General features: G+C 50.6%; 1 protein-coding gene across 2 annotated transcripts in view; it reads right to left on the bottom strand.

Moving 5' to 3' along the window:
* The window catches only part of COLQ (collagen like tail subunit of asymmetric acetylcholinesterase), a 64484-nt gene that overhangs the window by 35642 nt on the left and 15942 nt on the right, over window positions 1–12900 (bottom strand). Inside the window, exon 1 of one of the 2 annotated variants that reach the window (XM_024747724.1) lies at window positions 8312–8387. The exons of the other annotated variant lie outside the window; for it this stretch is intronic. Within the exon in view, the coding sequence (XP_024603492.1) occupies window positions 8312–8387 (76 nt within the window). Of the gene's footprint in view, window positions 1–8311; window positions 8388–12900 lie in introns of those variants that run through there. 2 annotated transcript variants of the gene reach the window in all.

Raw genomic sequence — 12900 nt, 5'->3', positions numbered from 1 at the left:
CCCCCTCTCCTCTCTTATGCTTCCTTCTGTGCATCTGTTCACCCTGTCTTTTTTTAATTTCCCCTTTGATTTCTTCGGTGATCAATTGGTTGTTCAGCAGCATATTGTTTAGCCTCCACGTGTTTGTGTTTTTTACAGTTTTTTTCTTGTAGCTGATTTCTAATCTCATAGTGTTGTGGTCAGAAAAGATGCTTGATATGATTTCAATTTTCTTAAATTTACCAAGGCTTCCTTTGTGGCCCAGCATGTGATCAATCCTGGAGAATGTTTCATGTGCACTTGAGAAGAATGTGTATTCTGTGGCTTCTGGGTAGAGGGCTCAATAAATATCAATCAGGTCCAGCTGGTCTAATGTGTCATTTAAGGCCTATGTTTCCTTATTGATCTTCTGTCTGGATGATCTGTCCATCGATGAAAGTGGGGTGTTAAAGTCCCCCACTATTATTGTGTTACTATTGATTTCTCATTTTATGGCTGTTAGTATCTGCCTTATATTTTGAGGTGCTCGTGTGTTGGGTGCATATATATTTACAATTGTTATATCTTCTTGGATTGATCCCTTGATCATTATGCAGTGTCCTTCTTTGTCTCTTGTAACAGTCTTTATTTTAAAGTCTATTTTGTCTGATATAAGTATTGCTATTCCAGCTTTCTTTTGATTTCCATTTGCATGGAATACCTTTTTCCATCCCCTCACTTTCAGTCTGTATGTGTCCCTAGATCTGAAGTGGGTCTCTTGTAGACAGCATATATACAGGTCTTGTTTTTGTATCCATTCAGCCAGTCTATCTATGTCTTTTGATTGGAGCATATAATCCATTTACATTTAAGGTAATTATCGATACGTACGTTCCTAGTGCCATTTTCTTAATTGTTTTGGATTTGTTTTTGCAGGTCCTTTTCCTTCCCTTCCTCTTTTGTTCTCTTCTCTTGTGACTTGACTACTAACTTTACTGTTGTGTTTGGATTCCTTTTTGTGTGCGTATCTACTGTAGATTTTTGGTTTGCAGTTCCCATGAGGTTTTGATATAGCAGTCTGTATATAAACAAGATTGTTTTAAGTTGCTGGTCTTTTAATTTCAAATGCATTTCCAGTATCCTGCATTTGTACTCTCCCTTCTCACGATTGCTGGTTTTGATAGCATATTTTTGCACAGATGATTTCCTTCTTTTACTTTATGTTTGCCTTTACTGGTGAGCTTTTCCATTTGTAATTTTCTTGTTTCTAGTCATGGCATTTCCTTTTCCGCTTAGAGAAGTTCATTTAGCATTTGGTGCAAAGCTGATCTGGTGGTGGTGAATTCTCTTAGCTTTTGCTTGCCTGTAAAGCTTTTGATTTCTCCGTCGAATCTGAATGAGAGCCTTGCTGAATAGAGAATTCTTGGTTGTAGGTCCTAGCCTTTCATCACTTTAAATATATTGTGCCCCTCCCTCCTGACCTGCAGAGCTTCTGCTGAGAAATCAGCTGATAACCTTATGGGAGTTCCCTTGTATGTTATCTGTTGCTTTTCCCTTATTGCTTTTAATATTCTTTCTTGGTCTTTAATTTTTGTCAGTTTGACTACTATGTGTCTTGGCATGTACCTCCTTGGGTTTATCCTGCCTGGGACTCTCTGTGCTTCCTGGACTTGGGTGACTGTTTCCTGTCCCATGTTAGGGAAGTTTTCAGCTATTACTCTTCAAATATTTTCTCAGGTCTTTTCTCTCTCTCTTCCCCTTCTGGGACCCCTATAATGCAAATGTTGGTGCATTTAATGTTGTCCCAGAGGTCTCTTAGACTGTCTTCATTTCTTTTCGTTCTATCTTCCTTTATTCTGTTCTGTGGCAGTGATTTCCGCGATTCTGTCTTGCAGCTCACTTATCCGTTCTTCTGCCTCAGTTACTCTGCTATTGATTTCTCCCAGAGGTCTCTTAGACTGTCTTCATTTCTTTTCGTTCTTTCTTCCTTTATTCTGTTCTGTGGCAGTGATTTCCGCGATTCTGTCTTGCAGCTCACTTATCCGTTCTTCTGCCTCAGTTACTCTGCTATTGATTTCTCTTAGTGTATTTTTCATTTCAGTTATTGCATTGTTCATCTCTGTTTGTTCTTTAGTTCTTCTAGGTCTTTGTTAAACATTGCTTGCATCTTCTCAGTCTGTGCCTCCATTCTTTTTCTGAGATCTTGGATCATCTTCACTATCGTTACTCTGACTTCTTTTTCTGGCAGATTGCCTGTCTCCACTTACTTATTTGTTCTTCTGGGGCTTTATCTTCTTCCTTCATCTGGGACATATTCCTCTGCTGTTTCATTCTGTCTGACTTTTTGTGATTATGGTTTCTGCTCTGCAGGCTCACGGATTGTAGTTCTTCTTGCTTCTGCTGTCTGCCTGCTGGTGGACAAGGCTATCCAAGAGGCTTGTGCAGGGTTCCTGATGCGAGGGGCTGGCTCCTGCCCACTGGTGGGTGGAGCTGGGTCTTGTCCCTCTGGTGGGCAGGGCTGTGCTCAGGAAGACTTTAAGCAGCCTGTCTGCTGATGGGTGGGGCTGTGTTCTCACCCTGTTGGTTGTCTGGCCTGAGGCATCCCAGCACTGGGGCCTATAGGCTGTTGGGTGGGGCTAGGTCTTGGGGAGGAAGTGGCAGCCTCCAGGAGGGTTCACGCCAATGAGTACATGCCAGAGCTGCTGCTTCCAGTGTCTTTGTCCCCACAGTGAGCCACAGCTGCCCCCCACCTCCACAGGAGACCCTCCAATACTAGCAGGTAGGTCTGTCCCAGTCTCTTATGAGGTCACTGCTTTTTCCCCTGGGTCCTGGCGGACACGTGACCTCGTGTGCCCTCCAAGAGTGGAGTTTCCATTTCCCCCAGTCCTGTGGAACTCCTGAAATCAAATCCCATTGGCCTTCAGAGCCAGATTCTCTGGGGGCTCCTCCTCCCATTGCCAGACCCCCAGGCTGGGAAGCCGGACGTGGGGCTCAGAACTTTCACTGCTGTGGGAGAACCGCTGTGGTATAGTTGTTCTCCAGTTTGTGGGTCGCCCACCCAGTGGGTATGGGATTTGATTTTATTGTGATTGCATCCCTCTTACCACCTTGTTGTGGCTTCTTCTTTGTCTTTGGATGTAGGGTACCTTTTTTGGTAGGTTCCAGCGGTTTTTTTTGTCAATGGCTGTTCAGTTGTGATTTCAGTGTTTTTGTGAGAAGGGGTGAGCTCACGTCCTTCTACTCTGCCATCTTGCTGGCCGTAACTAAGAAGTCCTCAGGCAGATGGTTTCTGGCAGGGCTGTACCTGGAATTCAATGACATCAGCAGGAATCATCTCTCCCGACCTCCCGGCTCTGCTTACTGGTGTCATCCTCACTCAGGTGGCTCTGCCTTTATTTTATGAGAGCAAGATGGGCACTAACTGCCACAGGCTGACCCACCCTGTCTTTTTTTGCATCTTTACTCCCCCATCACTGCATGGTGGCTGACCCAGTCTCACCTCAAATCTTTTACCTCCAGCATCTGTTTTGCCTGGAACATCCCTTTGTGGCTCTTGTTTCAAATATCCATGACGGGGACTCTGATGGCCCTACACATTTTTTCCAGCCAAGTGACAGGTCCCTGGGGTGGCTGTGCAGACCCGCCCAGGACCAGGCCCAGTCTTCAGCAGCATCTCAGTGTGTTGCCAGCTCCACTGAGGCTATGGCAGAAGGGTCTCTGGAAGGGAGCAAGGGCAGGCAGACCTTCTAAATAAGTTAAATAGAGCACAGAAGCAAGAAGTTTTAAGGTGTAGGTCTAATGGGAGAGGAGGTTCTGGAAAGAAGAGCTGGAAAGTTAGTTTGGGGCTAGATCGTGCAGTTTTGGATCCCCCACCAAAGGGTTTAGGCTTTATTCAAAATGTAGTAGGGGGGCTTCCCTGGTGGCACAGTGGTTAAGAATCCACCTGCCGATGCAGGGGACATGGGTTCAAGCCCTGGTCCGGGAAGATCCCACATGCCGCGGAGCAGCTAAGCCCGTGAGCCACAACTACTGAGCCTGCGCTCTAGAGCCTGTGCTCTGCAACAAGAGAAGCCACCACAATGAGAAGCCCGCGCACCGCAACGAAGAGTAGCCCCCGCTCGCCGCAACTAGAGAAAGCCCATGCACAGCAATGAAGACCTAATGCAACCAAAAATAAATAAATAGATAAGAGGGTTAACATAAATTTTTTAAAAAATGTAGTAGGGAGCCACAGAAGGTGCTGAGTGAAGGAGTAATAGGATCAACACGGTGCTGGGAAAGACGGTGTAGAGGCAAGGTGGGCAAGGAGAGCTCAGAGAATGGCAGGCAGCAAGCAGGCTGCAGGCCGGGTGTGGAGATATCCTCTCAGGGCCTGCGGTGGTATGGAAGCAGTGAGGGCCGGAAGGAAGGGGCCACACAAACATCCTGGGGAGAAAGAGACTGGGAGTCAGTGCACTGCAGGGGTGAAAGAGGAGGAAGGATCAGGGTGATTTTGATGTTGCAGGGCACCTGGGGCAACAGTGGTCCGAGTCTAAGATAGAATAGTCAGAGAAGGCACGGTTTGTGAGGAAAGCTTCCAGTTTTAGAGTGAGACATTTGTTCATCTGTGCTTGTGCTTTGCCAGGCACTGGACTAGGCCTTGTGGGGGCAGAGCAGTGCCTAAATGTGCCCCTGCCTGTAGGCAGCTGCCACGCCCTCTGCTCAGGGCCCACTCTGCCCTCCCACACCCAGCCCCGTCCTGGAGACTCTTACTCTACAGCAAGAACTGTCAGGTTCACCCTCCACCAAGAAGCTTTCCTTGATTCCCAGGCCAAGGTGAAGGGATCCTGCTATGCTTTCTCCAGGTTTACCCCATGTTAGCTCTTATCCATGGGGTGTTTCCTTGTGCTCTCTGTGAGGACGGGCGTCAGTTTTGATCCATAGGCTCTAGCACAGCACCTGGCATACACTGGATATTCCGAAAATGTTTGCTGAATTAATTTTTAAAATTTACTACATGCCAGGCACCATTTAAATGCTTCACACATATAAATTCACCTAATCCTCAGAAAAACCCTGAGAGTTAAGTACTATTATTACCATGATCATCATCCCCATTTTACAGATCTGGTAGCTGAGGCAAAGAGGTGAAGCAACTTGCCCAAGGTCATACAACTAGTAAGCGACAGAGCCAGGATTTGAACTCTGGTTCCAGAGTCCTTCCTGTTGATCTGGACACTATGACTGCATGTGTGTGGAAATAAAGATTGGGAGCTAAGAAGAAGGCCAGGGGTGTTCCTGGAACAACCACCTGAGATAGAAAGTGCCTCATTGCCATGAGGGAGGACGCACACTCGGGGACCCATCGGCATCTCGGTAAGAGGCCGTGAGAAAGGATTTATTCTAGGAGTTGGGCTTTTGCTACGTGATGCTGGCGGGAGCTTATGGGGAAGCCAAGTCTGGCCTTGCTCTGGACTGGCTGCTGTCAGGACATGAGGGTTAGTCTATGACTTCATCTTTTTTCTTTTAAAAATAAATTTATTTATTTATTTGTTTGTTTGGCTGTGTTGGGTCTTCGTTGCTGCACATGGGCTTTCTCTAGTTGCGGTGAGCAGGGGCTACTCTTTGTTGCAGTACGCGGGCTTCTCATTGCACTGGCTTCTCTTGTTGCAGAGCACAGGCTCTGGGTGCGTGGGTTTCAGTAGTTGCAGCACTCGGGCTCAGTAGTTGTGGCTCGCGGGCTTAGTTGCTCTGCAGCATGTGGGATCTTCCCGGACCAGGGCTCGAACCCATGTCCCCTGCATTGGCAGGCAGATTCTTAACCACTGGACCACCAGGGAAGTCCTGTGGCTACATCTTAATTCTCATCCAGAAGAAGAAGAGACAGGAGCTGTGGGCATAAAGCTGCAGCACGGTTACCCACGTGAGCAACGACAGAGGGCCCGCTGGCTGGGGGATAGTGTTGTTGTGTCCGTGTCTGGCATGGTGACAGAGTAGCCTTGTTTTTATCTTGATCCATCACAGTCACAGAGTGGCCCCGTTGGCTGTCGTTCTGTGAGGTTGTTTGTGTCCAAGAAGAGGAGCCGCAGCCGAACTGGAGGGCAGGCAGCCAGGTCGCTGTGTTTTTACAAGACTTGACGTCAGCAGCAATGGCACTCCTCTCCTGTTTCTCTCCTAGAGTGTAAGCTGCTGCAGCTCTCTAGAGGCGGGCAGCTCTCCAGAGCCCTTCCCCGGCCCCAGTTGCAGCCTCTCCTCCGCCTCGGTTGGGCCTCAGCAAGGGCTGAGCTGTGGTTCTCCGCACGGCCTCTCCCAGCCAGGGGCACCTGGGGGGCAGCAGGTTTGCGTGCCGAAGGCGCACTGCTCATCGCCCCTGTTTCCAGACCATATAGGGCCTCGGTGCTTCCTGCAGTCCGCACCCTCTGCAGCCTCCACTGATGAAAGACCCTGGCCCCTTAGAGCCGTCCCTCCTTCACTCCCTCCTGGAGGCTGGAGCTCCCTTAGGGAAGACACACTACCAGCTGCTCCTGCCGAAGCTACTGCATTGTCCACCCCTCCCCCTCCCTCTGTCCCCTCCCCCTCCCCCCACTTCATCTTCAGCAGGGGAGGACCATCTATTTCTGCCTGCCCCCCAGCTCCCTGGAGAGGTTTGTTTTTAGCACCGTCTAGTTTATTTCCAGCTCATTCCAGCTCAGAATATTTCCATCAGGTGGACATGTTTGGGAACAGCTTCCCCTCGCCTCTTCCTCCCAATCACTAAAACAGGCCTTCACATGTCTATTTTGGTGTCATCTGAGTGGCCTGCGGGTCTCTCCGGACTAGGCTGCCTCTGTGGAATCGTGTCTGAGCTCGGGTCCAGCCTGGAAAGCCCCAGAGGCTCTGTTGTAATGGAAACAATCCTGTGTGTGTGTCTGTACATGGCGCCTGCAGAAACCTGGGTGCCCCACGTGGCTCAGCCCCAGGCAGCTGCCTTGGAAATGCCAACCCCCGTGGAGTTTCGGGACTGCCCCCCCGACTTACAGACACCAAAGCCATTTTGTGCGTGGCCACTGCAGGGCCACATCACAGGTAGAAACAATGTTGAGTGTAATGCAGGCTTTCGGCAAACATTTGGGGTTTTTTTCTTTTTGCTGTTGTTGATGCTGTTTTTGCCCTTGCACTTGAGTCTGGTGCATATCCTTGGAAAGTGATTCACTCCGACCTACTCTTGGAAACATAGGGACTTGGATCAAAGTGTGAGTCCAGGTACAAGTGACCATGGGCCCTGGCACGACTCCCTTCTTCAACCTGAGGCTCCCCATCTGCACCACAAGGAATTTGGCCCAAGCCACCTCCAAAGTCCTTTTTTTACACATATGACCCCAGGATCACCACTGTGTCCAGCTGGGTCTCTCACTCACCAGCCCAGCCCATCAGTAGGGCACTAGAGACAGCCTTTTCTGTTTCTGCCCCCTTTTATTGCATCAAGCAGCAACCCCTCAAATCAAGCAAATGTGTCATTAGAAGGCAGCAAAGGAAAGACGTGACACACACATCCTGCCCTTGCAGGTTGGGAAAATTACAGGTGCAGTCATGCACTAACTGCTCCAAAGCTGCTAGGGCTCATTACTTCCGCCCACTCCGCTCTGGGCCTCCCCTGCCTGTTGGAACTTGCGCTCCCAAGAGCCCGAGGAGAGGAGAGGTGAGGGCACACGCTCGTGGCATCGCTAAGGATTCTGACCGTGAGTCAGATGGCTCAGCTACAACCAAGTTCTCACCCTGACCAGCGGCAGTTTGCCTGGTTTTCCCCGATTCACAGATTCCAGAGAAGGCTGCACCTTACAACTTTCTTCACACCAACCCCACTCATACCACATACACCTTGAGAAAAATATTCTGATCCTAGAGCCTGAAGGTATTTGAACGTCTCTGAAAAACCATGTTAGGAGTTTGCTGTCTTGCGATTTGACTGAGCAGGCCTGAGAGGCAGGTGAGGACACAGCCTACAGAGAAGACATTTGCCCCTGGGATGACGGTGAGCTGCATGACCCAGCCTGGAGCTGCCAGCCAGCCTGGAGAGAGATGGAGAGTGTCTTGGCCACCCGGTGCCAGGGTGGCCCCAGACCACAGAACACCATGCTACTTCAAAGCCAAGGGAGCAGCCGCTGCCAGCCTGCCACTTAAGGTCACAAGAGAGGCACACACACACAAACACACACACACACACGCACGTGTGCCAAGATCCCCATCCACTCCAATGTCAAGCCCCTTTACGTTGCAATTCCAACACCAGCGGAGGAGTTTAAAATTTAAAGGCTGCTGAAACCTCCAGAACAAGTTTGCTTTCCAAGAGTCTTTTCTCCAAAACAACAAACACACACACACTCACGCAACTCACCCAAGCAGCAAGCTGAGTAACAGAGCAGTCCTGAAATGGTGAGCAGATGAGCGAGGCTGAGGGATGGCCCCGTCATCGCAGGCAAGGCCCCGGAGGACTGGCTGGGGGACACCCGCTGGAGGCTGGCTGAGATTTGTCACGCCCCCAGCGCTCCCAGCGCCTGGCCTGCTGGGCATTTGGGGTGGGAGTCGGACAATCCCTGCTTTGGTGTCGCTTCTGCCCCAGATGCCAGGGGTCCGGAGGCCAGTCCTGAGCTCCTGGGAGCAGGAACGGGAGGCAGAGCTCTGGCCTCTCAGGACGATGCACTGGGGGTGGCTTTGGAGAGGAAGGGTTCCCCAGGGAGAGCCCAGGGGAGGAGGTGGGGCTGGAGCCCAGGATACTGATGCCCCAGCAGCAGAGGGGAAACGGAGGGTAACCCGTGAAACAGACTGCTTTGCACTCTGGCAAGCCTCACAGGGCCATCCTCACTGTCACCCCAGCCTCCGTGGGCGTGGGGTGGGGGGGAGTCTGCCTGCCTCCACTCCAGGGAAGGTCACCACATCTATGCCAGTGCTGGCAACAAAGCTAAACTTAATTTTTTAAATATGTATTTATATATATATTTCCAAAGGGCCCATGAGGCAAACTTTTAGATGAAGCTTCCCTGTAAAATGATTAAGTGACATATACCAGATACACGTGGAAACCTGACACTTTATAGGCACCCAATGCACAAGCATGCGTACAAACACACAGAATATTCTAGATCATAAAAGCAGTAAGCACTTCTGTTTTAACCAGCTTAGTAAGGACCATGAGCTATGGCAGGAGTTGGCAAACTTTTCCTGGAAAGGGCCAGATAGTGTTTTAGGCTCTACGGGCCTCATGGCCTCTACTGCAAGGCAACTCTGCCATGGTGCACGAAAGCAGCATAGACAACACAGGAAGGAACGCGTGTGGCTGTGTTGCAATGAAACTTTATTTACAAAAATAGGAGGCAAGCTGGATTTGGCTCCCAGGCTGTAGTTTGCTGACCACTGAGCTACAACCTTCAAAAGAAAGGATACTTCTTGTATTCATTCATTCATCTGCTGTTTCATTCATTCAGAAATACACAGTGAGTGCCAAATGCCTGCAAGACACAATGACTAGACACAGTCCCTGCCCTCGGAACGTCTCAGTCAGTGTTGTGGAAAGAGTACAAGCCCTAGAGTCAGGCAAACTTGGGCTGCAGCCCTGCTTTTGCCACTTACTGGCTATCTGAACGTGAGGAACTTACTCACTCTCCTGTCGAGTGGGTATGGCGAAACTCACATAGGTCATTCGTTGTAAGGATTAGAGCAAGGCTTTTGGAGTTCCTAGCACAGAATAGGGGCTCTTTTATCAACATTTTCATAGATAACTTGTACGAGGTGGAAAAATAAAAGCGGCTAACATGGCACTGGGGTGTCTGGAGGGATTTACAAGAAGTGATGGGTACCAGTTGGGGCAGGGGATACAAGTGAGAAATCAGGGAAAGCTTCCTGGAAGAGGTGGCATTTGAGCTGTGCTTTGAAAGTTGAGAAGATCTGCTGGGGAACTTCCCTGGTGGTCCAGTGGGTAAGACTCCACACTCCCAATGCAGAGGGCCTGGGTTCGAGCCCTGCTTGGGGAACTAGATACCACATGCATGCCACAACTAAATGCTGCAACTAAGAGTTCACATGCCTCAACTAAGAAGTCCTCATGCTGTGGCTAAAAGATCCTGCATGCCACAACTAAGACCCAGTGCAGCCTAAATAAATAAATAAATATTAAAAACTGTATATATATCTGCTGGTACCGTGATGGGAGGAACGAGGGAGGAGAGGGTTAGGCTCTGCTCCTTCTCTGGAGCATCTCCCTCTGTTTGCAGAAACATCAGGGAAGACAGCACAGAGGGCACGGAGTCCTGAAACCCAGCCCAGGGCAGAAAGGTCTTCTGCGTCACATTTACCCAGATCCCCTGGTGCCAGGGCCTGCTCCTGCAGCTCTTCAATTTTTCAAGCGTCATTTCAAAAACCCTTAGAGACGGAAGTTTTGCCATTTTAAGCACCTGAAGCATTTATTTTTTTACCATTCCACATAGAACTTCTCCTCGAAAGGTTTACACAAGTAAACCACTCAGCTATACTTTGTGTCATGACTGTCAGAATGAAGGTGGCTGACTAGAGGATCACTGAGGTCCTGTCCAGCCCTGCAGGTGCCCGTGTCTCTACTCCCAACCTAATGTCTCAGGCTCACCAACGTCTCTTTCTGTCTCCCTCCCTCTGCGACTCTCTTTCCTGCCTCGATCCCATTCTCTCTCTGTCTTGCTGTCTCTAACTTGGTCTCATTCTCTGTCTCTGTCTCTCCAGGCACTAGCAGTTGAATTTCCTTAAGTCCAATGCCTGGAGATGTGCTCACTGCCTAACTGCCCCTCAGCCAAGCGTGCCAGCTTGAGATCAGGAGTCCTGGCCTCCAGTGCTGTGTGGCCAGTAACTTGCGGTGCGACCTTGGAGAACTCACATCCGTGCTGGGGGTTGGTTTTCCTAAATGTAAATGGGAGCGTTGGACCGGATGCGCTCTAAGCCCATTCCAGCCCCGGCTTCTCCCAGAGGAGATGGTTCCTGAGACTCTCCTCTCTTCTTCCCTGGAGAGCAATCCTTGCCCTCGACACAGCCTCTTGTTGGCCCAAGCACTAGCTCACCCGGCAGAGCTGCCTGCAAAATCTAATTCATAGTAAAAGTTTCTGGGGCCTTCCTGCAGCTGTCAGCAGGTGTCATATTCACAGTATTTTGTCTTAATCGCAGCTCTGGGATTCATCACCCAGGCCAGAAGACCTTTCTGGAATACTGCCTCCCAGGCACCAGGCCAGCACCCCTGTCCCCACTGCTGCCACATGCAGGCCTGTTTCCTGATGAGCCTCCCAAAGTGGAGTCTGCTTTGCATCTTCCCCTGGCCACGTCTCCCACCCCTGCTGCCCAGAGAGGCTGTGTGGCCTGGCTAACTCGGCACCCTTCCCAAGGACTCAGACTCCCCAGAAGTAGGCTGGAGGACCTGGGGTCTGTCTTCTCACTGCCAGACACACTCTCCTTGACCAAACTTTGGTCAGGCTCTGAACCAGGCCCCCACCTTGGGCTTCCTTGCTGAGTCCAGTTTTAGCAAGAAGCCTGCTAAGTTGGTTTAGAGAGAATCGCCACCCTTGAGATCCGTTCACCCTTGATATCTGATCAAATTCCTCATCTCCCCTACCCCTGATACCTTATCACCTGGCCTGCCTTCAGCGAGAATCCTGTTAAGTGGCTTTAGCAAGATCCCCCTACCATGAAACGATGACAACACCAGACTCAGCACATCCCACGCATTATCGCACTGAATCCTCAGAGTACGATTACCCTCGATTTACAGAGGAGAAATCTGTAAATTTCAGATTGGTCCAGGCCACACGGCTGGGACTGGGGTCAGAGTTCAACAGGACTCTCGTGCAGCCCTGGGAGAAGGTGGCCACTGGTGGCCACTTCCCCAGCCCCGGGGATGGCTCCCCGTCAGACTGCCCTCCCCGTTCCTGCTGCTTTCCCTGCTCTTGTGGGCCAGGCGGCTGCCCTCCGACCTGGCCCTTCCCTGGTGGCTGGCTCTCTTTACTCTTAACCCCCAGCTTCCGACTTTACATCCCAGCACCTCCTCAGAGTTGAGGCTGTGAGGAGAAGGCTTGGACTCCCCCAGAATGTGTGCTCCCTGCCACCCCATAGGCCAGAGCTATCCCTGAGAAGCAGTGGCACTGCCCAGCTCCCCCGCAGTGAGGGTAGCTGGGGCACGTGGCTACATGACTCTTCCCACCGATGGTTCTGCCTGGATGCAGAAGACTCCAGCCCTGGGTGATGCTGGAGCCAGGACGGAAAGGGCCTGCATCTCTGGATGCCAGTGAGGAGGCCGGCCACTCCCAACGAGGGCCACTGGACTCTTGGGCGAGCAGAAAATGAATTTTGACTAGACAAAGTCACGGACATGTTGGCGTTTGTTTGTCACAGCAGGTGGCATTACCCCAACAGGGGGTGAAGCGCCAGCCACAGGAACATTCGTGAGCATTCGGTACCTTCCCTGGTCCCCACAGCCACTGCACGCGGTGATATCAACCATCAGCCTCGTCTCCAGACGATGGTCAAGATCTAAGGATGTGCCCGACGTCTCACACAGCTGGTAGGAAGTTGGCCAGATGTCTTGAATTGAAGACATCAGCTGAATCCAGATGTCTGACGCTGGAGAGTTCTGGAGGTGACCAGCACCAAGTGGTGACCTTGCCCCACACCCTCACCAGCCGGCAAGAATGAGCAGGGAACCTCAGACAAACGCAGGTGTGTCCCAGCCAGCTGGGCTTGGAGGCGTTTCCAACACCCAGTCCCATGTCTTTCTAACCAAACCTCATGATCACTCATCTTCGGGTCCTAGTTTCCTGGTTGGCAAACGCAATCCGACCTCCCTGACTATCCTGGCCTCAGAGAGGGTTCGGTCATGTGTGCATTTACTTTCTCTGTTGAAGAGTTTACTCTTCAAGGTGGGCAAGGGATCTGCAACTCATTTTGAAATTCATCGGATAAAATAAGGTGGATAAA

This window comes from Neophocaena asiaeorientalis, unplaced genomic scaffold, assembly GCF_003031525.2.
Source record: "Neophocaena asiaeorientalis asiaeorientalis breed wild unplaced genomic scaffold, Neophocaena_asiaeorientalis_V1.1 scaffold33, whole genome shotgun sequence".
NCBI classification, from domain to species: Eukaryota; Metazoa; Chordata; class Mammalia; order Artiodactyla; family Phocoenidae; genus Neophocaena; species Neophocaena asiaeorientalis.
This window is presented reverse-complemented; position numbering and strand designations above follow the sequence as displayed.